This window comes from Piliocolobus tephrosceles, chromosome 20 (genome assembly GCF_002776525.5).
Source record: "Piliocolobus tephrosceles isolate RC106 chromosome 20, ASM277652v3, whole genome shotgun sequence".
NCBI lineage: Eukaryota > Metazoa > Chordata > Mammalia > Primates > Cercopithecidae > Piliocolobus > Piliocolobus tephrosceles.
Genome location: NC_045453.1, coordinates 22,064,188 through 22,091,690, shown reverse-complemented (window position 1 = coordinate 22,091,690; position 27,503 = coordinate 22,064,188). Strand labels below are relative to the sequence as shown.

The window sequence follows — 27,503 nt, the reverse complement described above, 5'->3', positions numbered from 1 at the left end:
ACACACACACACACACACACACACACACACACACACACACACACACACGGCTCCTTCTCTAGGCCTGTGGCCTGTAGAGGGAGGCCAGGCGCTTCAGAGGGAGATGGGGGATGGCTCTTGGGGTGGGGTGCCTCTTCCCTCCTCTTCCAGAATTCTTTCCCTGATTGTCGAGGGGCTGTATCACGCTCTTGAGTGGCGTGTTGTTACCCCTGGGTTATTTTGTGAGCTCAGGACCCCCGGTTCCATTTCTTAACATCCCTCACAGCATCCAGTGTTTGTCTCTGCCCAGCCTGGACGTCTGTCATAATGGCCGGCTGCATCACTGGCCAGAAGCCAGGTTGGTTCTGACGGACACTGTCTGACTGATTGTCCACTGCAAGGCTGAGAGCCTGATGGACAGGATGGCTGACTGACTGAGAGCCTGACGGACAGGAAGGCTGTGCCTGTCTGCCTGTCTCCATGTCTGACTGAATGTCCCTCTCTGAGACAGAGAGACTGTCTCTCTGTCTACCTGGCTGCAGCTCTTGCACCTGACTAATTAGATACAAAACAAATTGCCTTTCTCTGCATCTCCTCATTCAAATGCCTTTTGGAGTGTTTGTCTGTCTATCTGCCTTCCTGGGTATTTGGCTGACTGTAATTAGTTGAGTAACTAAGCCTAGCTGTCCATTTCCTGTCTGACTAGCTGTCTCCATAGCTGACTGACAAGATGGCTGACGGACAGCCTGTCTGTCTGTCTGTATCTGTCTGCCTGTCTGTCTGCTGGGTATCTATTGTATCTGACTAACAGATGAAGAAACCTGTCTGTTCATCTCCTCCTCTGACTGACTGACCGTCGGTCTGTCAGCCTGCTTCTCTGACTGCAGGCCTGATCAAATGGCTGAGTGACGGCCTGCCCGTCTGCCTGTCTCTACGTCTGGCTGACAAGATGGCTGTCAGGCTGACCACCTGTTTCCCACCTCGGTATCCAAATGACCAGCTCACTGGATACTTGACTGTCAACTTTCCTAACTGGACACAATTCCCAGGCTGTCCTAGATGGTCGGAAGGGCATGGGTGACACCCATCTGGAAGCCGCCACCCAGCCTCAGCAACCACGCCTCTCCCCTCCCTCCAGGGCTCCCTGGTCCGGAGGAGCGAAAGTCCTTTACTTGCCAGAGCAGGGAAGGGGAACTGAGTGGAAACCTCAATGCCTGCCCATGTGTTCTTGTTTCACATGTTTGCACTGCCTGGAGGTGGGGATGGAGGGTGGGCCCTGTGTTCCTCATTCATCCCACACCCCTGTTTTCGGGGGTCTTAAGGGGGAAACAGCCTTCCCCGAAGAGGACACAAGGACTCTCCCAATATGTGAGGCTCTCCCCGGGCCCTGCAATCCTGGAAAGCACCTTGGGGAACCATTTCAAACTCTTCACCCCTGTGTTGCTCAGACACTGGGGCAGATTCCCAGGACAGGGGCAGGTCTGGGGCCGCCAGCCACCAGCGGGAGGCAGCACGGGCTCCCTGGTTAGCATCAGCAGGCGTCCACCACCTGCACCTGTCAGGCGCTCATGGCCCTTCAGAAGGAAACCAAGCTGGGGAGAGTGAGTAACACTTTGCCAGGAGGGAGGGCGCAGTCCTTCCTGCTGGCTGCATTTCCTCCTGATAATAGAATTCTGCCCAGCTGCTGGGCCGGCTGCTGTCTGACCTCCCTTCTTTAAAGACAGAATTTGCTGGTGAATTTTGTTTCAGGAGAAATACGTGTCGAATGGGAAAAGAGGCAGGACAGAGAGAAATAGGAAGAGTTTGGGAGCCTCTAGATGGAAAACAGCCTCTCGAGAATTTAGCTCTGTCTAAATCACGCCTTCCCTGTCTTTTTTAGAGCCCTCTAGGTCCCCCAGATGAGCCCTGGGGATGACAGGCTAGGTGACCCCTGCACAGGCCAGTGGAATTACTTTAAGCTCTGGGGTAAGGTGGAAAGAAGGCATTCTGGGAGTCTCTGGATTCCTGGGCAGTAGACAGCAGCAGTTGGAGATGGCTGGGCATCTAAGGCCGGGGCTGAACTCAATGTATAACTAAGGTTAGAGACCAATATGTGACATAGGTCATGGTTCACCCTAGGACCAGATTACGGTTGACCCTATGGCCAGGATCAGGGATCAGTCAGTGATGAGGGCCAGGGCTCAGTGTGTCTCCAGGATCAAGGCTCAGTCTGTGTCCTGGGTCAGAGCTCAACCAGTGAGCAGGGTCAGGACTCAGTATGTGATGAGGGTCAGGGCTTATTCTTGACAAGGATCAGGGTTCAGTGTGACACTGAGGTCAGTACGTGACCTGGGTCATAGATCACACTAGGAGTTAGTCTATGATCAGTGTCAGGGATCAGTATGTAACTAGGGTCAGGGATCAATGTGCGACGAGGGTCAAGGCTTAGCCGAGGACTAGGGTTATGAAGGAATGTGCGGCCAGGGTCAAGGTTCAGCGTGACCCGGGTTAGGACTCAGTTTGTGGCTCATTCAGGGGCTGGAGTTAGATTCAGTTTGGACATTTGGGCTCTAGGAACAACCCAGATTCTTATGCCTGAAGGACAGGCAGACGGGGGACCAGGCTGGCTCCTGCTCCCCCTCGTCCCCTCTTCCACTTGGGCTCTGAGGGAAAAACCAGGACACCTTAGGAGCCCCTGCGACAGGGGAAGATTGGAGAGTGTCCTCCAATCCTTGCATGTTCTGCTGCAGCTGGGGCCAGAGGGTCATCCTCATGTCTGGGCAGGACAGGGAGGCAGAGGACTCTCTCTGATAAGCAGGGAAGGGGAGGAGAAGAAAGTCATGAAATGAAGTTGTTACAAGTATGGCATCTGTAGCAGAATACCTGGGTTTGAATTCTGGTTCCGCCATTTACTAGCTGTGTGGCCTTCAGCAAGTTACTCAATCTCTCTGTGCCTTGACTTTCTCATCTCTAGAATGGGCATAAAAATAGTATTCATAGGGTTGTAGTAAGGATTCTAAGTAAGTTAGTACATGTAAAGTACTTACAGTGTGCCTGTTGGCTGTATGTGTTCCATCAGTCTGTGTCCTGGGTCAGAGCTCAACCAGTGAGCAGGGTCAGGACTCAGTGTGTGATGAGGGTCAGGGCTTTTTCTTGACAAGGATCAGGGTTCAGTGTGACACTGAGGTCAGTATGTGACCTGGGTCATAGATCACACTAGGAGTTAGTCTATGATCAGAGTCAGGGATCAGTATGTAACTAGGGTCAGGGATCATACGGGATCAGTATCATACTGGGTCATACTGGATCATACAAGGTCAGTGTTCCATCAATTTTAACTGTTTTTATTTGCTCTGAAGTCATGGAGGGGTCCAACCTCGTGAACTGCCCGGGCTTGAGGAGAGAGGGCTGGAGCCCAGGCTCCAACCCCCAGCCATCTCCCTAGACCTGCAAGCCTCCCCTCTATTAGGTTCCGATGCCACCATAATCCCCCAGTGTTGTAACACTAATGACATTTGCAGTTACTTCTCTGATTCCTGTGTCCCCCCAGCTAAAGCACCTGTTCCCTGAGGACCAATTTTTTATCTTTCTTACTCACTACATATCTTCAGCACCTAGTAGAGTACCTGGCACATAGTAGGTGCTCAAAAGACAGTTAATAAATGTTTTATTATTATGATGATAATAAAAGCAACTATTTGCATTGAGCCAAACAGTGCTCATTGCCTTCTCTCTCTCTCTTTTTTTTTTTTTTTTTTTTTTGGTTTTATAGATTTATTTTCAAAGAGTAAAACACTTATACAATTTAAATACAAGTCCATCAGAATCACTCTGTCAGAGTCAGCAATGATGCGAAAATGCGTCCTCACTGCCAGACATTCGCCACTATCATCTGAGTCTTCTCTCCCCAAAGCCAAAGGGTCTGATACTTTATTCATATACATCTTTCTTATCTGCAATGTAATCTACAATTTCTTGTGGACACATTAACTTTTCAGCATCTGTATCAGGAATTTCAAACCCAAATTCGTCTTCCATGGCCATGATAATCTCCACTTGGTCCAAACTGTCTAAGCCCAGGTCTTTCATAAAATGAGCATCTACTGAAAGCTTCTCTGGGTCAATCTTGTCATAGAGTTTCAATACGTAAAGAACACGGTCCCGGATGCCCTCTAACGTCAAAGGGGGCATGTCGCTATACTGACGGCACAACTGTGTAACTCTACCAGGAACCTGCGCGAGCTTTAAGGCCGGCTGCAAAGGCCCGAGCCTCGTCTGGGTCCCTGCGGAGCACAGACCGGTGCTGAGAGGCCGGGCCACGGTCTGCATCCGGACCCGGGGCAGCGGCGCAAAGGCCGCGGGCAGGCAGCGGACATAGGCTGAAAGGACACGAGACGCCATAGCTACGCCGACCCAGGATGCACTCTTTTTTTTTTTTTTTTTTTGAGATGGAGTCTCGCTCTATCGCCTGGGCTGCAGTGCAGTGGCAGGATCTCAGCTCACTGCAAGCTCCGCCTCCCAGGTTTACGCCATTCTCCTGCCTCAGCCTCCCGAGTAGCTGGGACTACAGGCGCCTGCCACCTCGCCCGGCTAGCTTTTTGTATTTTTTTAGTAGAGACGGGGTTTCACCGTGTTAGCCAGGATGGTCTCGAACTCCTGACCTCGTGATCCACCCGTCTCGGCCTCCCAAAGTGCTGGGATTACAGGCTTGAGCCACCGCGCCCGGCCTCATTTTTTTTTAATATGGTCTTTTAAAAGCGGATCATTAAAATAAATGCATTCAGCTGGCTGCGGTGGCTCACACCTGTAGTCCCAGCACTTTGGGAAGCTGAGGTGGGTGGATCATTTGAGGTCAGGAGTTCAGGACCAGCCTGGCCAACATGATGAAACCCTGTCTTTACTTAAAATACAAAAAAAAATTAGCTGGGTGGCATATACCTGTAATCCCAGCTACTCGGGAGGCTAGAAGAATAGCTCGAACCTGGGAGGCAGAGGTTGCAGTGAGCTGAGATTGTGCCACTGTATTCCAGCCTGGGCAACAGAGCAAGACTCCATCTAAATAAATAAATAAATAAATAAATAAATAAATAAATAAATAAATAAATAAGTGCATTCACACAGTAAGACTAATTCAAATACCAGAGGGCATACAACGGAAAGACAGAAATCTCACTCCCACATCTCCAGGCTCAGAAGAAGCCATTTTATTGCACGTCTTTATATTAGGTTGATTTCATTTGCTTTTGCACCAACCCATAGAACCTCCACATATTTGTATATTCGTCTTCATATTCCACCAGCTCCATGGAAATAGGAGTTTTGTTTTATCCATACTGTATTTCCCCTACTTACTCTAGTGCCTGGCAAGCAGTAGGTGCTCAATGAAGCTATGTAGAAAGATTATTTTTATTTCTAATACCAATGGGATTATGTCACATATACTGTTGGGTACCTTACTTTTTAACTATTAATAAATGAATAAGCCACTGGGCACAGTGGCTCACACCTGTAATCCCAGCACTTTGGGAGGCCAAGGCAGGCAGATCATGAGGTCAAGAGATCGAAACCATCCCGGCCAACATGGTGAAATCCATCTCTACTAAAAATACAAAAATTAGCCAGGCATGGTGGCATGTGCCTGTAGCCCCAGCTACTCAGGAGGCTGAGGCAATAGAATCGCTTGAACCCAGGAGGTAGAGCTTGCAGTGAGTAGAGACTGTGCCATTGCACTCCAGCCTGGGCAACAGAGTGAGACTCTGTCTCAAAAAACATAAATAAATAAATAAACCTTAGAGATCTTTCCATATCAGCAAAAACCAGATTTACCTCACTCATTGTAATGGCTGCATAATCTTTCATGGCTTAGATGTACCATACATTATTTCACTAGACTCTTCATGGATATAGTTTTCAGTTGTGTTTTTCTTCACCCATCATGACAATACTTTATTTAAGCTTCACACCTCAACTCTACAAGGCTTAACTCTGATTTTGGCTGAGAAGGCTGCATCTGAGAGAATCTAAGGCACTTGCCTAAAGTCAGAGAGTCTCAGCACTTGCCTAAGGTCACTCAGCCAACCTCCAAGCCCATTCCACCACCCAGGCTTTTTCTTTGCTGCCACCAATGCCCCTCGCTGAGTTGTCCCACCGCCAGCCTCAGAGAAGGCTGCCCTGTGATGCTTCTGTCACCTGCACAGGGCATGGCCCTCTGGCAAGGTTTTTCTCTAGGCCTTTGTCGGTGTCTGTCCAGAGCCTGAACCAGGCTCAGAAGGGTTAAGAGTAGCTGGGTGCGGTAGCTCACCTCTGTAAGCCCAGCATTTGGGAGGCCAAGGTGGGTAGATTGCTTGAACCCAGCAGTTCAAAACCAGCCTGGCCAACATGGTAAAACCCCGTCTCTACAAAAAATAAAAAAAAAATTAGGCCGGGCGCGGTGGCTCACGCCTGTAATCCCAGCACTTTGGGAGGCCGAGGCGGGCGGATCAGGAGGTCAGGAGATTGAGACCATCCTGGCTAACACAGTGAAACCCTGTCTCTACTGAAAAAAAAATACAAAAAATTAGCCGGGTGTGGTGGCGGGTGCCTATAGTCCCAGCTACTCGGGAGGCTGAGGCAGGAGAATGGCGTGAACCCGGGAGGCGGAGCTTGTAGTGAGCCGAGATCATGCCACTGCACTCCAGCCTGGGCGACATAGCGAGACTCCATCTCAAAAAAAAAAAAAAATTAGCCAGGCGTAGTGGTGCATGCCAGTAATCTCAGCTGCTCAGGAGGCTAAGACACAAGAATTGTTTGAACCCGGGAGGTGGAGATTGCAGTGAGCTGAGATCGCACCACTGCACTCCAGCCTGGGCAGCAGAGCAAGACTCTGTCTCAAAAAAAAAAAAAAAAAAAAAAACCCCAAGAGTCCTCAGATGGGCCTAGAATCCACATCTCCAGAGCTGTGTTAAGACAGTAGTTCTCAGCTGGAGGTGATTGTGACCTCCAGGGGACACTTGACAATGTCTGGGTCATTTTGGTTGTCATACCCAGGGGGCATCTAGTGGGTGGAGGCCAGAGATGCTGCTGAACATCCCAGGATGCACGAGGCAGCCTCCCACCTGAGTGAGCTGACCCAAAATGCCAATAGGTCGAGGTTGAGAAATGCTGGGTGAAGGACACAGATTCTGGCACCAGACTTCCTGGGGCTCAATCCCAGCAGCCACTTCCTGGTCGAATGACCTCAGGCAAGTTGATCAATCTCTCTGTGCCCCTGTGTCCTCATCTGTAAAATGGGGATAAGAATCGTCCCTCTCTTCCAGATTAGACATGTAAACCACTTTGGAAAACACTCAGCATATGAAACCATAACTGGAATATTTGTCCTCAGAATCTGGCCGCCGGAGCTGGGAGAAGATGTGCCCTACAGAGAAAACAGGGCAGCGGACTGTGGCCCCACCACGGCCCAGCCTCCCCCAGGGAATGTGACCTCAGTCCACAGATAGAAATAGATGCCCCTGACGCTGCTGACCTCTGCTCGGTCAGGAATAGAGGAAAAGTCGCTGTTTCCATTTTGAGGTCTGAAAAGCAGCTCCCAAAAGACCCTCAGACTTGGGGATTTTCAAGATACCTAACATTAAAGGATTTTAGGAACCAGCAACTCCAAGCCATCCATTTGACAGGTGGAGAGACTGAGGCCCAGAGAGAGGGTAGGGGGCAGGACTTGCTCACACAGCAAAGCCGTGACAGATCTGAGCTGGGATGCAGCCCAGGACAGACACGAGCTTCCCCACTGCTCAGCCCAAAGGCTCTTCTCAGGTTCAGACCAGCACCTGGGTCAGATTCGTTCTTCCCTCTTTTCTGAAAGTCTCTGGAATCCAGCCTGCCTGAAAAGCAATGTTACGTGTTTACAAGCACAGCTTTGACATCAGACAGACCCTGGTACAAATCCCCATCTCACCAGTTGCCCGTGATGACTTTGGGCAGGCCATGTACAATTCTCTGAGCCTCAGCAAAATGGACACCAGCATAGTTTGTTGTTGAAAGGATTAGAGACAACATGTGGGTACACTCCCACGTTGCTGGTGGAATGCACGTCAGCTAGACCTCTTTGCAGGGAAATTTGACAAAATCTAAGAACACGGAAAAAGCATCTGCCCTTGCATTCAGCAATTCTTCTGAAGATAAATCCTTACATGTGGGATATGAACAATGTCCCTGTTTTGTCTCTGCAGTATTATCTGTGATAGCAAGAAGTTAAGAACAACCCACACCAAGAGGAACCTAGTTGAAGGCTCTAGGGAGCATCTGTACAAGGTCTTCAACACATTCGTTTAAAAGTTCAGGGCAGCTCTGTGTGTACCTATTTGTAACAACCTCCAAGATATATTGTTAAGTGAAGACATAAGTTCCTGAAAGGTAGGTGGAGTATATGCTACCATTTTAGTGAGGAAGAAAGAACATAGAAAAATGCAAATGCTTATTTAGGCACAGTTTCAGTTAAGAAGGCATGTAGCTGCAAGGATGAGAAAAATCCAACAAACGATGGTTTGAACAAACAGTAATTCCAGAGCTGGGCAGCCCAGCACTGGTGCAGCTGCTGAAGGACTCAAGTATCTTTCTTTCCTTTCCCCCACTCTGAGTATGTGTCTCTGATCCTTACAGTCTCAAGGTGGTTGCTCCTCCACCTCCAAGCATCAAGTCCACATTCCAGGCAGGAATTTTTTTTTTTTTTTTAATTAAGACAGAGTTTCACCTAGGCAGGAAATTGTTTTTTAAGGGCAAAGGGCAAAAGTAAAACAAAAACACAAAAGTCATCTTTTCCAGGCACTTTTACTTTTGAGGGAGTAAAAAGAAATGCCCCTGCCAGGGACTTCCACCTACATCTCCTTGTACAGACCAGGTCACATGGCTGCTGCTAACTGCAAGGGAGTTGAGAGTGTGAGTGTTTTTATCTGGGCGTATGGCCACCTGTGAGCAAAACTGGGGTTCTGTTAGCAAGGAGGAGGTGGAGGATATTGGGTGGGCAACTAGTAGATTCTGCCATTTCTAGTCCATCACTGGAGAGATCCCTAAGAAACAGAATAGTAGTCACTTCTGAGGCAGAGAGCTGGTTGACAGGCGACAGGGGCAGGAGGGAGATCCCCCTTTTTAACTGTGTACCCTTTTGTACCTTTTTGATTTTCAAACTGTATGCAGGTGCTGCCCTTCAAAATTAATATAATTTATATAAAAGTTGAAATTTTAAAAAACGTGATGCAGGCCGAGCACAGTGGCCCACGCCTGTAATCCCAGCACTTTGGGATGCCAAGGCAGGCTGATCACCTGAGGTTGAGAGTTCAAGACCAGCCTGGCCAGCATGGTGAAACCCCCGTCTCTACTAAAAATACAAAAATTAGCTGGATGTGGTGGCACATGCCTGTAATCCCAGCTACTTGTGAGGCTGAGGCATGAGAATCACTTGAACCTGGGAATTGGAGGTTGCAGTGAGCCGAGATCACACCACTCAACTCCAGCCTGGGTGACAGAGTGAGACTCTGCTTCAAAAAATAAATTAAATAAATAAATAAATAAATAAAAACACAGTGCATATAAAGATGCCTGGAATATAACATGCACTCAATAAAACTGGCTTTCCTTCTTTTATCACCTGGCTTAGCGTCATGCACATTGAATTCTCAGCTCTGCTACACCTAAGTTTTGTGACCTTGGGCCTAGTTCTCCAACTTTCCATGCTTCCATTTCCTCCTGGATGTGTTATGAAATGTAGGTCAAGCATACTGTTTTAGTGGCTGTCAGGAGAATTCCTCCCAGGGGCCCACTTTTGTTGAGAAGATGGCTTCTTAAGACCTGTTGAAATGGGAGAGCCCCTTCGTATGTGGGTGGGTGGGGCCAGTGTTTCCCAGAAAGGAAGCTACCTACCCATTATCCCTTACACTAGCCACATGATGATAATAGGAGCCAGGACGGGATACGGTGGCTCTCACCTGGAAGCCCAGCTCTTTGGGAGACTGAGGTGGGAGGATTACTTGAAGCCAGGAGTTCAATATCACAAGACTGGGCAATATCACAAGACTCTGTCTCTAAAAAAAAAAAAAAAAAAAAAATTAAAAATTAGCTGGGCATGGTGGTGCGTTCCTGTAGTCCCAGCTACTCAGGGGGCTGAGGCGTGAGGATGGATTGAGCTCAGGAGTTCAAGGCTGCCTTGAGCTATGATTGCACCACTGCACTCCAGCCTGGGTGACAGAGCAAGATCCTGTCTCTAAAAGAATAACAATCTGCAGCCATAAAAAAGAATGAGATTACATCCTTTGCAGCAACATGGATGCAGCTGGAGGCCATTATCCCAAGCGTATTAATGCAGAAACAGAAACCCAAATACCACATGTTCTCACTTATAAGTGAGAGCTGAACATTGGGTCCATACGGACACAAAGATGGGAATGATAAACACTGGAAAGTCCAGAAAAGGAGAGAGAGGGGAGGGAGAGGGGGGCCAAGGATTGAAAAATTACCTATTGGGTACCATGTTTGCTACTTGGGCGATGGCATCGTTAGAGGCCCAGCCTCCACATCACAAAATATACCCGTGTAACAAACCTGCACATGTACCCCCTGAATCTAAAATAAAAATAAATAAATACATACATAATAGGAGTGAGCCTTCATTGAGTGCCAACCATGTGCCAGGCACTGTTCTAAGTGCTTTTACATACATTAACTCATCTAACCTGGAGAAGAATCTTACAAGATGTTTACTACTATTGACTCTTCAGTTAAGTCTGCCAGAATGATAACATGTTTGATGGGTTGAGTTTCTTATGGAAATTGGTGGCAGACGCTGAGATGGCACCCAGATGGGTTCAGGACATTTGAACCCAAGGGACAGAAGCAGCAAGGACCCCAGTGTTTATAGAGTTCTGGGGAGGGGCTGTGAATCAGGAATTGACTTTGGCGATTGGGAGGGATTCAAAGACTATTCATCAGGTAGGAAGCTTTTGATCTCAGCTGACATCTGGGTCAAGTTAAATGGCAATAAAAATCCCTGCAAATGGAGGTTCCATGGATAGAATTGCTAGTCCACAACTAGCATCTGACCACTTCACACCTCTGCCTCCACCCCCTGGGCCGAGCCCCCTTCGTCTCTCACCTGGTCTATTTCAGTAGCCTAGGAAGCTGGTCTCCCAGCTTCCATCCTGCCTACATCCACCCCACAGTCCATTCTCCACTCACAGCCAGAGAGATTTGGTGCAAACCTAAGTTGGAGCACGTCCCTCTTCTGCTCAAATCCTTCCATGGCTCCCACTTCACTCAAAACCAAGCCACAGGTCTCAGCAGGAGCTCCCTGGCCCTCCAGGATCTAGCCCCCATCAGTTCTCCCTCTTTACCTCTTAGCTTCCTCTGGCTCCTTAGTGCTACCACCCCAGGGCCTTTGCACTTACCATTTCTCCTGTTGCAAATGCTCTTCCACCCAATTTCTGTGCCCTCTCCCACCCCCCCCCACCCAATCTCTTCATTAAAGTCTCTGTTCAAAAGCTACCTCCTCAGAGTGGCTTCCTTGAACCACAGTGCCTCTCCTCCATCTAATGCAACTCCAGTCCTGGCCAATCCTAACCCAGCCTGCTTTATTTTTCTTAAAGTCAAATTGTACTTTTCATATTTTGAGTCAAATTGCACTTTTATCTGTTCCTCTGTTTCTTCATGGTTAGCTTCCTGAGCAAGCAGGGATTTTGTGCTGTTCACTTGGCTCATATTAGATGCCCTATAAATATATTTTATTCAAATTCATACACACATACACATACAACAGCTTTATTGAGATATTATTGAGATGTTCTATTTACCCATTAAATTAAAGCCACAATTTACCCCCATTAAAGTGTACAATTCAATGGTTTTTAGTACATACACAGAGTGGTACAACCATCATCATAATCAATTTTGGAACCTTTTTATCATCCCAAGAAGAAACCTCTATCCCTTAGCAGTCACTCCCCATCCCTCCCCACCTGCATCCCAGCCCTGGGCAGCCACTAACCTAATTGTTACTGCTCTACATTACCCAATTCTGGACATTTCATGTAAGTGAAATCATACAATAAGTGACCTTTTGTGTCTGGCTTCTTTTGCTCAGCGTAATGTTTTCAAGATTTTAGATCCATGTTGCAGCATGTGTCAGTACTTCATTCCTTTTTATGGCTAAATAATATTCCATTATGTGGATATACCACATTTTGTTTATCCATTCATTAGTTGATGGACATTTGAGTTGTTTTCACTTTGGGCTATCATGAATAATGCTGCTATGAACATTTGTGTACAAATTTTTATGTGGACATATGTTTTTCTTTCTCTCAGTATATACCTAGAAGTGGAATTACTGGATCATATGGTAATTCTATGTTTAACCTTTAGAGGAACTCCCAGCCTGTTTTCCAAAGTGCTTTTGCCATTTTACATTTCCTCCAGCTATATAGGAGGGTTCCAGTCCCTCTACATCCTTGCCAGCACTTGTTCTGTCTTTTTTATTCTAGCCGTCCTAGTGGGTGTGAAGTGGTATTTCACTGTGATGTTGGCTTGCATTTCCCTGATGGTTATCATAGTATTTCTTGAAGGAGTGGATTGAATGACGTGCTGTCAGGTGAGAGTCCACACAGGAGTCTGAATGGCTGAGCCCCTTCCACTGCCCTCCAGGCCAGGACCGGGCTGAGGTCTGGAGCCCAGGTGGTCCCTAGGAAGGATGCTCTCTGAGGCTGGGCAGCCTCCTAGGTCAGACCCTCTATGCCATCTGGTGGCTAGTAGCCAGCTGAGTGTGAAAATCCGAGGTGGGCACCATGTTATGGCACCCTTAGCCGAGCCTGGTCTGTTGACTGGCAGCTGTGGCCAGATTTGCAGGCCGGGCTCTAGGAGCTGTGATATCACTGCACTCCCTCACCAGCTCACCATGCCTTTGCAGGGTGTGGCCTCCTTTCATCTGCTCCTCAGCCTTTGCAAGGCTGCTGTTACCTCTTTTTTACAGGTGAGGAAGGGGAGACTCAGAGAGGTAGCTTCCTGGCCCCAGGACACACAGCACCATTGCCCATCTTTCCAGGATTTGTGTGTACATTCTACAAATATCTATTGAGTGTCTTGGATGTGCCGAGCCCTGTGCTAACTCTGGGGTTCCAGAGTGACTAAGACGAAGTCCCTGTCCTTGTGGAGTTCACCCTTCGGTCTGGGAGACAGACAGCACACAAGCAGACAGATATGCACTATAATATCAGGAGGGGACAAGGGCAGAGAAGAAAAGTAAAGAAGAAAAAGGACGAGCTGAGTGATAGGAGGGGGCGGAGTTTGCAAATTTACATAATAAAAATGATAATAATACTCAATACTTCTGCTGTGTTTAGTGTTTAGTTTGGAGGCTATGCTGGCCATAAGCACCTCCACTTCTGCCAATCAAAAACCTAGGCCAGGAGTAAAATAAAGGATCACTCTTTCTGGGGGAAGGTGGAGGAGGGAAGAGAGAGAGGATGCAGGGCACAGCCCCCTGGGGAAGGGTCATTACCAGGCGCCAAGCCGGGCCCAGTGGTCCAGCTTCCACCCTGGTGGAGACAGGCCTCATCTGCCATGGTGGGCCCCTTGCTAGGGGAATGAGAGAATGAACTAGTACTTCTTGAGCACCTACAACATGCCAGGCACTGTACTAGGCAAAGGTGGAGTTGGGGAAAATCGAACATCATCATCATCACTGCTGTCCCCTCCCCAGCCACTGCCACACCCGTCCTCCCAGCTGCAAGCTAACAACAGGCTTTGACACGGGTGTGCAACCAGTGCGGTAGCACCAGACGCCACTCTCAGAAGGGCCCCACACTTTGTTTGAGGCTCTGCTGTCACTGTCATGAAATTCATAATTTTTGAACAAGGGGCCCCGCATTTTCATTTGCACTGGGTATTGCAAAACCCAGTGTGTCCAGTCCCTGCGGTAAAGGAACAAGGAGGCTCCCAGCTCCCTACCCTTGCTGGAGCCCGTCATAATGTCTGCTTTCTTTCCATTGGAATTTAGAGGCATTATTTCATCCATCTGATATAATCAAGTGCCTTGTGAGTTTTCTCAGAGGGTCAAGAAAAGCATTTGCTCTTTAGAGAAACCAGGGAGCCCAGGAAGATGGGACAGAGAAGGGCCTGACGGACGGTGCATTTAGCTTGGGGAGCCCATAGGGAGCATTACCAGGGACTCTATCTGCTGAGATTTTCAAATACATCACTCGCCTGACTCCCGGGATCCCAGAGCCTTCTGAAAAAGAGGCAAACACCACTTTGTGGCCAAAGCTTTTTCCAATATTATTTTACTTCATCCTGCTTGGGAAGGCATCACCATTACTAGCCCATTTGCAAAGGATGAAACCGAGACTCCGTAAGGCAATGCTAATTGCTTAGGGTCCCATGGTTAGTGGGACGAGGGGGCAGGGAGCAGAAAGTAGGGCCATGTGATTAATTCTGTGGGTCATCGGCACTTATGCCTCTCTCCATGAAAAAAAAATCAAGCATTCTATATTGTGGCTGCATTTGTATAAAGATGAATATCACATATTAATATCACATACAGTATCACAACATTTTCTTCCGACTGAAAGTTCTTTTTTTCTTTTAATTATAAAAGAAATTAAAACATTGGAGAAGGGGCCCTAGAGGTAGTGTGAGCCCCAGGCTGTATCTATTGGGCCTAATGGAGAAGTCAGCCCTGGCAGGAGAAGAGGAGAGGAAGAGAAGGAAGGTAGAGAGGAGGAAAAGAAGGTAGAGAAAGAAGAGAAGGGCTGCGTCGCTTAGCAAAGGTGCCAAGGTCTGAAGTGAAATGCCACAGGCAGCAGATCAAAGCATGGCCCTCTGCTCTTAACCCAAGTGTCTGAAGTCTTGGTGCCACCTCCCCCTGAGACACCCTCTCCCTACCCACCCAGCCCCATCTCTCCACTCCTACCTACACCTAGTGCCCTCGGAGCTCCATCTGCCCCAGACATCATTTGTCTAAAGCAAGTCCCTGTCAGATTAGATCGGCCCAAGGGCCTTGCATGGGATGTGGAACTGCGGCCACACTCTGCCCCGTCACTCCACCTGCCCCCACGCCACTGCCTGTCTTCACAGATTGGACCTGTCCTTCCTGATTTATACTGTCATCCTGGCAGGCATCACCTGGCACGCAGCCAGGGATGCTGTTACCTTTTGCTGCCATTAACGTGGCTATTTACTCCACAGAAAATGACCTTAATTTACAAGGCATTATAACTAATACTGGATGATTACGGTTATTAATATTTATGGATTGACACTCCCAGGAGGGGACCTGGGTGCTAATTGGCACTCCTCTCTGTGCTTCTTTTCTCAATGAGATGTCTTCTGATTTCCGCTGCTGTTTCAGCTCTCAGCCTCTTAGTTTCAAAGGAAAATACCGCACGGTGTCCTGCCTTATTTCTGGCTGACTCTCTTATTTCAGTCCCTTACTTCCTTCAGGTTCTGTAGGCAGCCTAGAAACAGGCCTGCTTCCCTGGGGGTTCCTGGCTCCTGGGTATTGGGAAAAGTCTGGGGTCCTGGCTGAGGGGAATTTGGCTGTGAGGAGTGGTAAGGGGAGGGAGTCTATACTTCTGCTTAGAGGACGTGGAGAGAAGAGAGGCATCAGGGAATGTGTACATTTGCCCAGAAACAAAGCACTGTCTCAGACTCCCACACCTTCCTCCATCTCTAATCAAAAATGTTCTGGTCTTTTTATATAAGATGGAATCTAAATCAACCCCTCCCAACGCCTCATCTCTGGGTTGGTTGAACAAATGGGGGTGTTTGGGGCATCTGCATTTGGGGCCCAGATTGGAGAAGACAGATCACACTCCCCCTTCTCGCTCTTAGGTTTTGGGGGTTGCCAGGAGCTGATGTTGCCTGGGCTGAGAAGAGAGATGTACTTGTCATCTCCTCTCCTTTTCAGGTGGAAGATGTGTTACAAACAGCAGCATGTTGCCACGGTAACCAAGGTGCTTCCTTCCAAGAGGGGGAGAGTGTCCTGCTTGTGGTCCCTGCATGGCCTCACCCACTCACACCTGTGTCCCGTCAGCTGGGGCTGGGCTGCAATCTTAGGCTGTTTCTTGGGGGCCAGGCAGCCCCGTATGAAAGTGATGTAGCCAGGAGGGCACTGGGATGAAATGGGGCACTTGTATTCTCACAAAAGGGGCAGCCACTGCCCAGCTCCTGTAAATAGCTGCCATGCAGAGAAATGGACACAGTGCTGTCAAACCTTCTGATTACCGAAGAGAAGAGGGAAATTTGGATTAAGGCACGCTGTACCGATTATTTTTCTTGTTGGCAAAGAATGCAAATAATAATTTTTTTTTTTAAGAATTAAGCAAACATGGGCCAAACAAAACGTGTCCATGAACCGGCCATTTGGGTTGGGCAGTTTGGTAACCATTTTGCCATCTAAGCAGGGTACACACTCACAGAAGGTGGCCCCACTCAGCATCCTTCTGGGGTCCCAAGGTAAGTGAATCCAGGAAGAAAGCTTTCTAAAAAGATAAGAGGTGGGAAACGCCCAAATTCCCAAATTCAGGAACTCGGAACTGTGCTCAGCTGGATTGTGAGTCTCTAAACAATTGTTCAGGATCCGATCCACCAGTTGATGTTGATCATGGGTTACAAAATGGGCACATGGGTTCTGGCTGCATCTGCCACCAGCTTTCTGAGTGACCGTGAACCATTTTCTCCCCTTCTGTGTGCCTTAGTCTCCCCATCTGTACAATGATAGGATTGAACCAAATGTTTACTTGGAGTTTCCTCATGTTGACTGATATCCTCCTATACTTATCCCAGAATCATTGCCCCCAACATTCACTCTGTGTGACTGCCAGGAATTTTCCGAGTTGGGGCTTCAGCCTCCAGAAAGGGTTTCTCTTCCCATTTTAGTCCCTTATTATTTGACAACAGCGTGTTGAGCAACTGTGGTAATGGGCATCACGTGGGAATGGGGATAGAGAAGTGAATGAGACCCGGCAGGTCTCTGACCGTATGGGGCTCACATCCACATCCACTAGAAGAGGCAGAAAAGAGGGAAGGGCTGTATTTTTGCTCATCCATGTGACCGGCTGGTTAGATTGACTTACTACTTGGATTGATTTTGCCAGTGTCCGTCTTCCAAGACTAAGTTGAGCTATTACATCATCCAGGAAAGCTTTCTTAAGCAATTCCCCTACCCCTTTCTACTGTGTGCCCCCATGACTCAGGATTTTGTTCTAACTGGTCTAAAGCAGACACTATTGATATCTGAATAATTATCTGTTGTGGGGTCTGTACTGTGCACTGTAGGATGTTTAGCAACATCCCTGGCCTCTACCCACAAGATGCCAGTAGAAATCCCCCCAACACACACACGTAATTATGCCACTGAAAATATCTCTAAATGTCCCCTGGAGGGCAAAATCATGCCCAGTTGCAAACAGCTGGTCTGAGACAATCATGGTGGCCCCATTCCTTTTGCTCATGATGGTCTGAGTATGAATGTGGGCATGTCTTTACCTGATGGCCAGAGCAAAGGCAGCTATCTTGTGTCCATGAAGTAAGCCAGCCTGGGAATGAAGCCAGTCCTCTGAGGGTGGTAGAGTAGATGGTAGAGAGTCTGGATACTTGACAATGTTGTCAAGTCCCTCGGTGATGGGGTACACCTATTTCAGGACTTTTGGTTATATGGGATCATAAACAACCCTAACTGCTGGAGCCCCTTTTGGTTAGCATTTTCTGCTTCTTGAACCAAGAGCATTCCTAGCTGATAAATCATAAATCATACTTCAGATCTCATCTTAAATGTCAACTTTCTCAGAGAAGCCTCCCCCATCTCCCAATGGAAATTAGGCACCTTTATTATTCTGAACTTTTTTTGGTAGCTTTCATCCCAATTTATGCTTACATTTTGTGTGTCTATTGAGGCCCATCTTCCTTCAGTGGACTGTGAGCTCCATGAGGAGAAGGACCTCATTTTGTCTTTTCTTCCACTGTATCCATTGGCCAACACAATGCCTGGCATTTAGTAGGCTTTTGGTAAATATTTATTGAATTAATGAATGAATAAAGCAGATGGGAAAATAAATGAATGGGTGGATAGATGAGTAGATGAATATATGATTTAATGGGTGTATGAGTGGATGGATGAATGAGTGCATGAATGGATGGATTAGTAGATGGATGGATGGGTAATTGGGTGTGTAGATGAGTGGATGGATGGATGAATAAATGGATGGGTGAATGAGGATGGATGGATGGATGGATGGATGGATGGATGGATGGATGGATGGATGGGTGAGTAAATGGATGGATGGGTGAATGAATGGAGGGATGGATGGAGATATAAAAGGGTGTGTGTTTGCATCTCTGCCTGTACGCTTTGATGGAAAATTCTCTACAAGTCTACAAACTCCAAAGTTGAACCTAAAGCTTCAGAAGTAAAGGAAGGGCCCCACAAAAGCACCTTATTTAGTGCTGAAGAAGAAAGCCTGTGAAATCACATCATCTGCCTTGAACCCAATGGCAGGCAACATCAGGGTTTTTTGAGAAGCGATGCAGCATGCCAAACACTGGAAGGACAGAGTGAAGAAAAACAGCGTAGATGTGGACTAGGATCCCTGGGCAGGTGGGGCACTGATAAAACACGTTTGGCTTTGTTCAGATGAAATCTGATGAAATGTGAAGCACCATTATATCAGAGGCAGGTGATGATGCTCTGGCTGAAGCTCCCACCAGGGCAATGGAGTAAGCTGGGATTTCATGGGACAGATGGGGAAACCAAGGCCCACAGTGGTCAAGGAACTTGCTTGGGTTCCCTTGGAAAGTGGCCTCAGACCTTACTCTGGGTGTGTCCCATGTACTATGATATAGTTGAGAGAGCCAAGAGCTGTGTGACCCTGGACCAGTCATTTTATCTCTCTGAGCTTCCACTTCTTCACCTGGATAATAAGGGTGATGGTACTACCTCACATTCAGTAAGGTTGTTGCATGGCTTCAGTGAGATATCACAAGCAGAGAACCAGGGCACTGAGTAGTTCCCAGTTATCATAATGAGTTCATTTTCTTGTCTCTGGTTGGGATATCTGGGAGACCTACCTGGAGGAGGTGTCCTACAGACTCTGAACTCCATAGGAACAAGCCCTCAAAATACTTTCTTGAAATTCTTCCTGGGACATCCAAGAAGACAGCATGGAGCTGTCCATGTTGGGGACCCTTCCTCATTTGTGTGTTCCCCCTTCTAAAACTCCCTGGCCGTGGAAATGCTCTTCTTGGTCTTTTTTTTTTTTTTTTTTAAGGGTTTGATTGGGGTATAATTCAAATGCCGTAAAATTCACCCATTTAAAATGTACAATTCAATAGTTTTTACCATATTCAAAAAGTTGTGAAGCCGTCCCATCTAATTTTAGAACATTCTAATCACCCCCAAAAAAACCTGTACCTATTAACAGTCACCCCCCATTCCTTCCTCCCCTCATACCCTGGCAACCACTAGTCTATACTTTCTGTCTCGTTAGAGCTACCTATTCTGGACATTTCTCATAAATGGAATCATACAATATGTGGCCTTTTGTGACTAACTTCTTTCACTTGGCAAAATGTTTTCAAGGCTCGCCCACAGTGCAGCCTGTATCCGTTTTTGTTCCTTTTTGTGGATGAATACTACTTTATTGTATGGATAGGCCACATTTTATTTATCTTTCATCAGTTGATGAACATTTGGGGTGTTTCTACTTTTTGGTTATTATGAATAAAGCTGCTATGAACATTCATGTATAATTTTTTGCATGGACGTAAGTTTTCAATTCTCTTGGATATATACCTAGAAGTGGACTTGCTAGGTCATATGGTAACTCTTTTGAACGTTTTTGAGGACCTGCTCTCTTGGTCCCCTCACTCCAAATGTTGTAGTATAATTAAGGTCAGAGTTGTCCTTGTAGACCAAGGCTTTTACCTCCCGGCTGGACATTTCCAAGGTGTCTTTCTCTACCAAAGTTTAAGGGATGCCCCAGCCTGCATCAAGATGACATGGATTCAAATTCAGTCTCTACCTAGGCTGTGTGATCTTGGATAGGCAACTAAACCTTTCTGAACTTCCATTTCCTCACCTGCAAAATAAGGACAAAAGCAATTTTTGGTTACAAAGACAATCATGACAGTCGAAATGAGGGATTGTTTGTGAGAATTCTTTGTGAAAGCTGAAAACAGCAGTAGAGATGTTGTTCATTCATCCAACGTATATCAAGGGCCTATTATTTGCCATGTACTATGTTCTGTGATGGGACACAATGTTGACCAAGCCAGATAAGGTACATGCCCTCCGATATTTTATGTTCTGGTCTTTTTCGTCATAGTTTGCCACCAAATGTTCTACAATCCTGAGCAAACTATGCTTCCTCTTCAGGCCTCAGTTTTATCATCTGTAAAATGGGTGGGCTGGATCCACCCATTTGCAGTAGAATTTCTACTTCTGCTTTCAGCCCAATAGTAAAATGAGCACAAGTGTCTCATACAATGCAGATTTCTAAATTCTATCCCTCAGGGGATAGCGAGCAAGGGTGGGCTCTTCCTAGCTGCTCAGGATAGTCAAAGAGGACAAATCAAAAAAGGCAGTCCGTCTGGGATGGGCATGTGGACCGGGATGAGCTACTTTCCCCCTCACCTCCACATCTTCTGGAACTTAATGATAACATCATCCCCACGCAGCTCCTGGCCTAATTGGCATGATTCCATTACATCTGCTGGTTCTTTCCCATAACGGAACCCAGCCTGGTGGTCCAGACCCGACTGCCGGGCCGCAGCTGAGAAAAGGACCCCCCAGGAGTGTGTGTTCCTCACGAAGAACAAAGATGTAGGCAGCAGCCTAAAATAGACACGGAAAAACACTGCTTTTTGTTTTCTCCCTGGAAGGGTGGCTGAGTGATTCGCGGCAGGGAACCCAGAAGGTCTGCATTGAAAACACTGTTATTATAAGACAGTCAGGGGGGACTTGGAGCTGCGGGTGCTGGCGGAAGATACCCTCTCTCACCACTGCATGCACTCCGGGCGGGATCACCACTGCATGCACTCCGGGCGGGATCACCACTGCATGCACTCCGGGCGGGAGTTGGATCCCAGGAGAACCCTGAACAAGACTTAATGTCCAGAATAATCCTTACTCCCACTGCCCCACACCATTGCCAGCTCTGGCAGGTCCTTTCCCTTCCTCTGAATCTTCTATGGCTCCCTGTTACCCTTAGGATAAAGTCAAAGTGACGTAGCAAGGCATTCCAAGCTCCCCAGGTTCTGGCTTTAAGTGACTTTACTGGCCTCTTCCCACTCCAGGCTGTTCATTGGAAATCCCAGAACTTGTTCTGCATTTTCATGCTTCTGGGCCTTTGCTTGCCCAACGCCTTCACCTAGCATGCCTGGATGAGTCCAGGACCTTAATTCTAACTGATTGTAGCAAAAAAGAAGGAAGGCAGAAGAGGTTGATTGGCTTATGTAACTGAAAAGCCCAGGGGTACACGGCTTCGGGCTCAACTGAATCAAGGTGCTTAAATTATGTTCTAAGGTTTCTGTTTTCCTCCATCACCTGGACCTTTTTTCCTTTGTGTTGGCATCCTCTCAGGCAGCTCCCCCAAGTCATAGCAAAAATGGCTCTCAGCAGCCCCAGGCTTGTATCCAACTAGCCCAGCAGCTCCACTGGGTACCAGTAGTTCCTAAGAGCCCTGTGGTTGACATGCATTGGCCTGGATTGCATCATATGGCCATCTCTGAGTCAACCACTGTGGTCATGAACCACATGCCCACACCTGAAGCCATTTCCTGGGGATCAGAGGAGGGATGGTGCCAGGGAAAAATCAGGGAGTTATTACAGATAAAGGGCAAGTAGATACTGAGCAGTTAAAAGCAGTTGTCCACAACAGTGCCCATAACTCTGGCCCACACTCAGCCAATTCCAACCTTAAGCAAATTTCACCAGGAAACAAATACCCGGGGGAGGAGTGGTTAGAAACTCTTCTGGGCAAGACTCATCCTCTGGTCTTGGTTTACTCACCCGAGAACAAAAAAGGTTAGACTTAAAGCTTGTCCAAGGTCTTTCCTGTTTTGACATTAAGTGAATGTGCAGCAAAACAGCCTTCCCTTGTCTCCCCAGTTTCTGATCGAAGAGAACTGGTGAGTCAGGTCAAGGAATGGACTGTCATTAAAGACCAGAAAAAGCTTTTTATAAGTTTCCACTTATTGTATTCTGTTTTCTAGGCTCTTTGTTAAGCATTTTTCCAGGTACATTGTTTTGTTCAGTTTGCACACTAACTCTCTGAGATTCCGTACTACATGTGAGGAAACTGAAGCTGTGATCACTGGAATGAGTGAGGATTCCAGCCCCACCTGCCTGACTCTTAACCCCTATGCTACACTCTTTCCATCCCAAACCAAACACCCTTAAAGACCTCAGATTAGAGACTTGGGCTGCAAGCCCAAAGACTCCCATAGGTAGAACATGGCCACATACATGAATGAAGAGGGCCACATAGGGCCTTTGGCGCTGGAATGCTCACGCCCCAGCCAGTTGCTGTTACAGATGCAGAATGTGCAGCTTAATCTTTTTCTTTCTTTTCTTTTTTCTTTCTTTCTTTCTTTCTTTCTTTCTTTCTTTCTTTCTTTCTTTCTTTCTTTCTTTCTTTCTTTCTTTCTTTTTTTTTTTTTTTTTTTTAGACAGGGTCTTACTCCGTCTCCCAGGATGGAGTGGCAGTAGCACGATCATGGCTCACTGCAGCCTCAACCTCCCAGCCTCAAGTGTTGTCCACCAGCTACTTGGAAGGCTGAGGTGGGTGTGGCTGATTCGCCCTAGGTTCTGAAGTCTTGAGAATTATCCTGGAAGATGATCTTGGTTACATTCCTAAGTGGCTGTCAGTCTTCAGAGGTTGTGACACTTGAGTAGAAGCCTCAAATGGGGCAGGGCCTCTGGGAGAGCGACTATGAGAGAGACAAACCAAGAGGAACCAAGGCAGGAAGAGATGGTGCTCACCAAAATCCCCATCACTCAAATGTGCTCATTCCCGCCAGCCAGGGACCCCAGGCTTCCACAGAGTACTGTGACCTAAACAGTGAGCCCATGAATCTCCGTTGTCACCAAGTCCTCACATCCCTCCCATCAATCCCTGGCAAACCCATCGGGGATGCCATGCAGGGGGCCTGCTCCTGTCCTCGGCCGCACTCAGCCTGTGAGACTATTTTGTGCCTTGGTTCAGGCACTGGCATCCCAGCTGCTGGCAAGCGACTCAGATGGGGTTGCCATGGCGACCCTCGGGCACGGATTTCCAGAGATGCTCCCTGCATCCTCCCGAGCCTGCCACTGCTGATTGCTGGGGGAGAGCGTGACTCACCGTTAAATATATCACGGTCGTCCCAAATTGGCTGCTCAGCCCTAGCAGCCGGATGTAGGGACAGGCAGCATCTGGGGGTGTGTGGGTTTGGGAAGCTGAGAGGCACGACCTTCTGTGTACCTTTGGGGCCTTCAGCTCCTGTCATTTCCAGTGGTTCTCTTCTCCAATCTCCTACTCATCTCTCCTGCCTTTCCCAATCGGTCTGGGTATCAATCCTAGCTTTGTTACTTGTTAGCTATGTGATCTTGAAAAAGAAGCTTCAATTCTCTGGGCCTCAGAGTCCTCATGTGTAAAACAGGGGTGGTGTGAGTATGACTGAAGAACTATGAAGGGTCCGAGATTATGCACTGCTCACAAGCTAATGAGTTAGCCTGCCGCAATTCCATACATGACTGCAGAAGACAAGAGATCCCAGGTCAGAGACAAAGGACTTTATTAGTCACAGTATAGCAGGTGACACAAACTTCATATTTGTGTCAATTCTAATTGTCTCCCAAGTTCCATGAGAGCAATGCAAAACAACCCAAATGGATTCTGCACACACAGCAGCAGATCTGTGTCACAATGGAGGTTCCCAGAGCTTAGGAAACCTGCAATCTTATAAGGGGTCTATTGCCAAACCTGTCTAGCCTTTGCCTCAGATGGAGACATTATTGTACTGCTTGGGAAACAACTCTATCCTCTTCCTTCTGCTCCAGAGAGAGATATTGTCTCTATCCTTCAAGTGTGTTTGCTATACAGATGTCCTTGAGAAAATAGTCTAGAACAAAGGTCTCAGTGTCTTTTGATCTGAAGACATGTAGACCTTGGAGAGACCCATGGAGAATTGTCTCCCAGTACCACTTCAAAGGGCTCCTTAGAGGAGCAGATGGGTTCATACATATAACATGCTCTGCATAGTTGCCTGGCATGGGCCTGGCACTTAATCAGTGTTAGCAGTTGTCATTATTACTCTTATTACTCTCAGTTTTTATCACTTTTCAGCTAGTAGGAACTCAGAGGCCTCCTGTTCCGGGATTTCCCCAGTTAGGTGACTAAGAAAATCACAGCTTCTATCCTTTCCAGCCAGTACATATTCATTTATCTCCTGTACCCCATGAAGCTCTACCAACCCCACCCTCCACCCCTTGTCTCCTTCCTCTGACTCCCCTCTGTTCTTTTTTTGTTTTTTTAACAGCTTCATACCATAAAATTTTTTTAAACAGCCTTATAGAGTTTTATACCATAACATTCATTCATTTTAAGTGTGCAATTCAATAATTTTTAGTAAATTTACAGCATTGTGCAGCCATCACTACAATCCAATTTCAGAACATTTCCAAAAGAAACCCCATGCCAATTTGCATTCACTCTCCACACCCCTTTCATCCAGGCCCAGGCAACCACCAAGCTGCTTTCTTTCTCTATGGATTTGTCTCTTTGGGACATTTCACGTAAATGGAATCACACAGTGTGTGGCCTTTTGCGTCTGGCTATCTTCACTCAGTGTCATGGTTTTGAGGTTTATCCATGGTGTGGCATGCATCAGTAGCTCATTCCATTTTATTGCTGAGTAGTATTCCTTTGTGTAGGCATACAAGTTTTTGTCCAGTCACCTTCACTGGATTCCCAAAAGGATTTTCCAAGATCATGATGATAAAAGCTCTTGTGCACCATCAAGTGCAGAGCAGACATTGACTGTTACTGCCCACATCACCCCTAGGAGCTTGTCCTGCCAACCTGGCCCCTTGGGGAGTTCAAGCTAACATAAAATAAGACAGAGGGATAGTTTGGCAGGCAGAGTTTTAGAGACTTTCAAAAATCACATGACAAACCCACTTCTATGAAAAGCAAGCCAAGAATCAGTCCAAACCCTACTGCAACAAAAAGAGGCATTCACAATTTTTTTTTAAGAGAGGAGGTCTCAGGCCAGGCGCGGTGGCTCACGCCTGTAATCCCGATACTTTGGGAGGCCAAGGTGGGCAGATCATTTGAGGTCAAGAGTTTGAGACCAGCCTGACGAACATGGTAAAACCCCATCTCTACTGAAAATACAAAAATTAGCCAGGCATGGTGGCATACGCCTATAATCCCAGCTATTCAGGAAGCTGAGGCAGGAGAATCACTTGAACCTGGGAGGCAGAGTTTGCAGTAAGCCGAGATCATGCCACTGCACTCCAGCCTGAGCAACAGAGCAAGACTCCATCTCAAAAAAAAAAAAAAAAGAGATGGGGTCTCATTCTGTTACCCAGGCTGGAGTGCAGTGGTGCAACCAGAACTCACAGGAGCCTTGATCTCCTGGGCTCAAGCACCCCTCCCACCTCAGCCTCCCGAACAGCTGGGGCTACAGGCATGTACCACTGCACCTAGCTTCACAAAGATTTTGTAGGCTGAATTTCCTCTTGTCTCTTCCCAGCTCCATCTCCATGGCAGCCCCACACAATAAATAAAACAGGAAAGGAACAGAAGGAGAGGTTTCTGATGCTTGCCTATAGAGCGGCCTTATTTCCTTTGATATTCCAAGTAGGACGATAGCCACCAGGTAATTCCACGTTCTGTGAAAAATATATAAGATCCTGAATTAAGGGAAAACATTTGTTCTCCACTTTTGCCACCTCCACCCTGGCCATAGAGGATCCCGAGGTGTGTTTGACTAGCAGAAGATTCTATCTCAAATAGGGAAGACTCCTAGACTGTTCTCAGCTATTCTCATTGACAAGGCTATGGAGTGCCGGAGGGAAGTCAGCAGATGATGTTTTCTGACCTGATTTGTGGTCTTCCTTAAAATAACCCCCAGGCCTCTCTGTTATTATTAAAATCCTGCATCTGGATTGGGTTCCTGCAGGGTCCAGGAAATTCCTTCCCAGTAGGGAAGATATTCTATTTCTCTACAGCCACGTAACACTCCACCCTCCGAAACTTAGTGACTTAAAACAAAACATTTATTTGCTCATGAATCTGCAGTGTGGGCTGGGATGGGCAGGACTGGTTCATTTCTGCTCTGCACACAGCCTCCCCTGGAGCGGCTCAGCTGGGGCTCACTTGCTCACAGAGCTGGAAAGATGTTGCTTTCTGACAGTTCCTCTCCATGAGGTGGCTTGAGTTTCCTCACAGAAGGCATCTGGTTCCAAGAGTGATCATACCAAGAAACAGGAAATGAAAGATACTAGTTTCTCAAGGTCTGGGTCCTGAAACTGGCACTGGGTCATTTCTGCCATATTCTACTGAACAAGCAATTGCAGAGCCCAAACTCAAGGGGAAGAGACAAAAGCCTAGTCTCTTGATGGAGGAGTGTCAGAGAATGTGGGGATTATGTTTTGAGACTCACATGGTTGGCAAGTCCATGGCATGTCAGTAGGCCAGAAGGTTTTGGAAGAAAATGCTCTGCAGGACTGTTACACCATAAGTGCTCATCCCAGAAGAAGATATTTCTTAGAACTTCACATTGGCCAAAGTTGGTTTGGGCCAAATATCATGTTGCCTAGCAGACCAAATGTGAAGTGGTTCCCCAGCTTGTCTGTTCTCTGTCCTCAGGCCAGTATCCCTACCCCCCACCTCCTTGAGGGGCTGTGCAGGAAATCCAGACCTTCTTGCCCAGCCTTGGCCACAGGTTTTCTCCAAACTGGGGAGACCCACAAGTGAGTCAGCAGGACATCATGCACATGGCGGCCTGGGTCCCGAGAACACCTGCTTTAATGGAGTCCAGAGAATGTTTCCAAACACGTCTTCCCTTGCCTCTCACCAAAGCTTTTAGGAGAAAATGGCCAGAGCTCTCTGGATGTCTTCCAGGAACACATTGACAATGAGTTTTAACCTCAGCCCGAACTTATGGTGCTGCATGACTGGTCACCTTTGTCATTTGGAAGACCTAGAATCCTTGTTTTGTTCAGGCCCTGGCCAGCAGGCCTGTGCTTATCTGCATGGTTGTCTTAACAACAAATTACCAGTGCCTGTGTCCTTTGAGGATCTTTTCTTGGATTCAGGGCGAGAAGACCAGAGTTTGAGGGGTGACTTTTCCTTTTAGTGGTGTGAAACATTAGGCAAGGTATTTCACCTCTCTTAGCCTTGGTTTCCTTTTCTGGCAGGAAAGTTTGGAGCTCACAGTTTCCTTCGAGCTCTACATGGTTCTCATGGTGTTTGTTTGACTACCTTGAGGAAACAGAGTGTACCTTGCCTTCAACCACAAAAATACACTGACTAATGGGTATTGTT

The 27,503-nt window shown here is 47.3% G+C and overlaps 2 protein-coding genes across 2 annotated transcripts in view; one reads left to right on the top strand and one right to left on the bottom strand.

Moving 5' to 3' along the window:
- The window catches only part of KCNB1 (potassium voltage-gated channel subfamily B member 1), a 112,323-nt gene that overhangs the window by 35,473 nt on the left and 49,347 nt on the right, over positions 1 to 27,503 (top strand). The window lies entirely within an intron of this gene.
- On the bottom strand, positions 3,699 to 4,379 carry LOC111521032 (acyl carrier protein, mitochondrial). The gene has a single exon (XM_023184173.2). It carries the CDS (start codon positions 4,357 to 4,359, stop codon positions 3,889 to 3,891), a length of 471 nt encoding a protein of 156 aa, XP_023039941.1. The 5' UTR covers positions 4,360 to 4,379; the 3' UTR covers positions 3,699 to 3,888.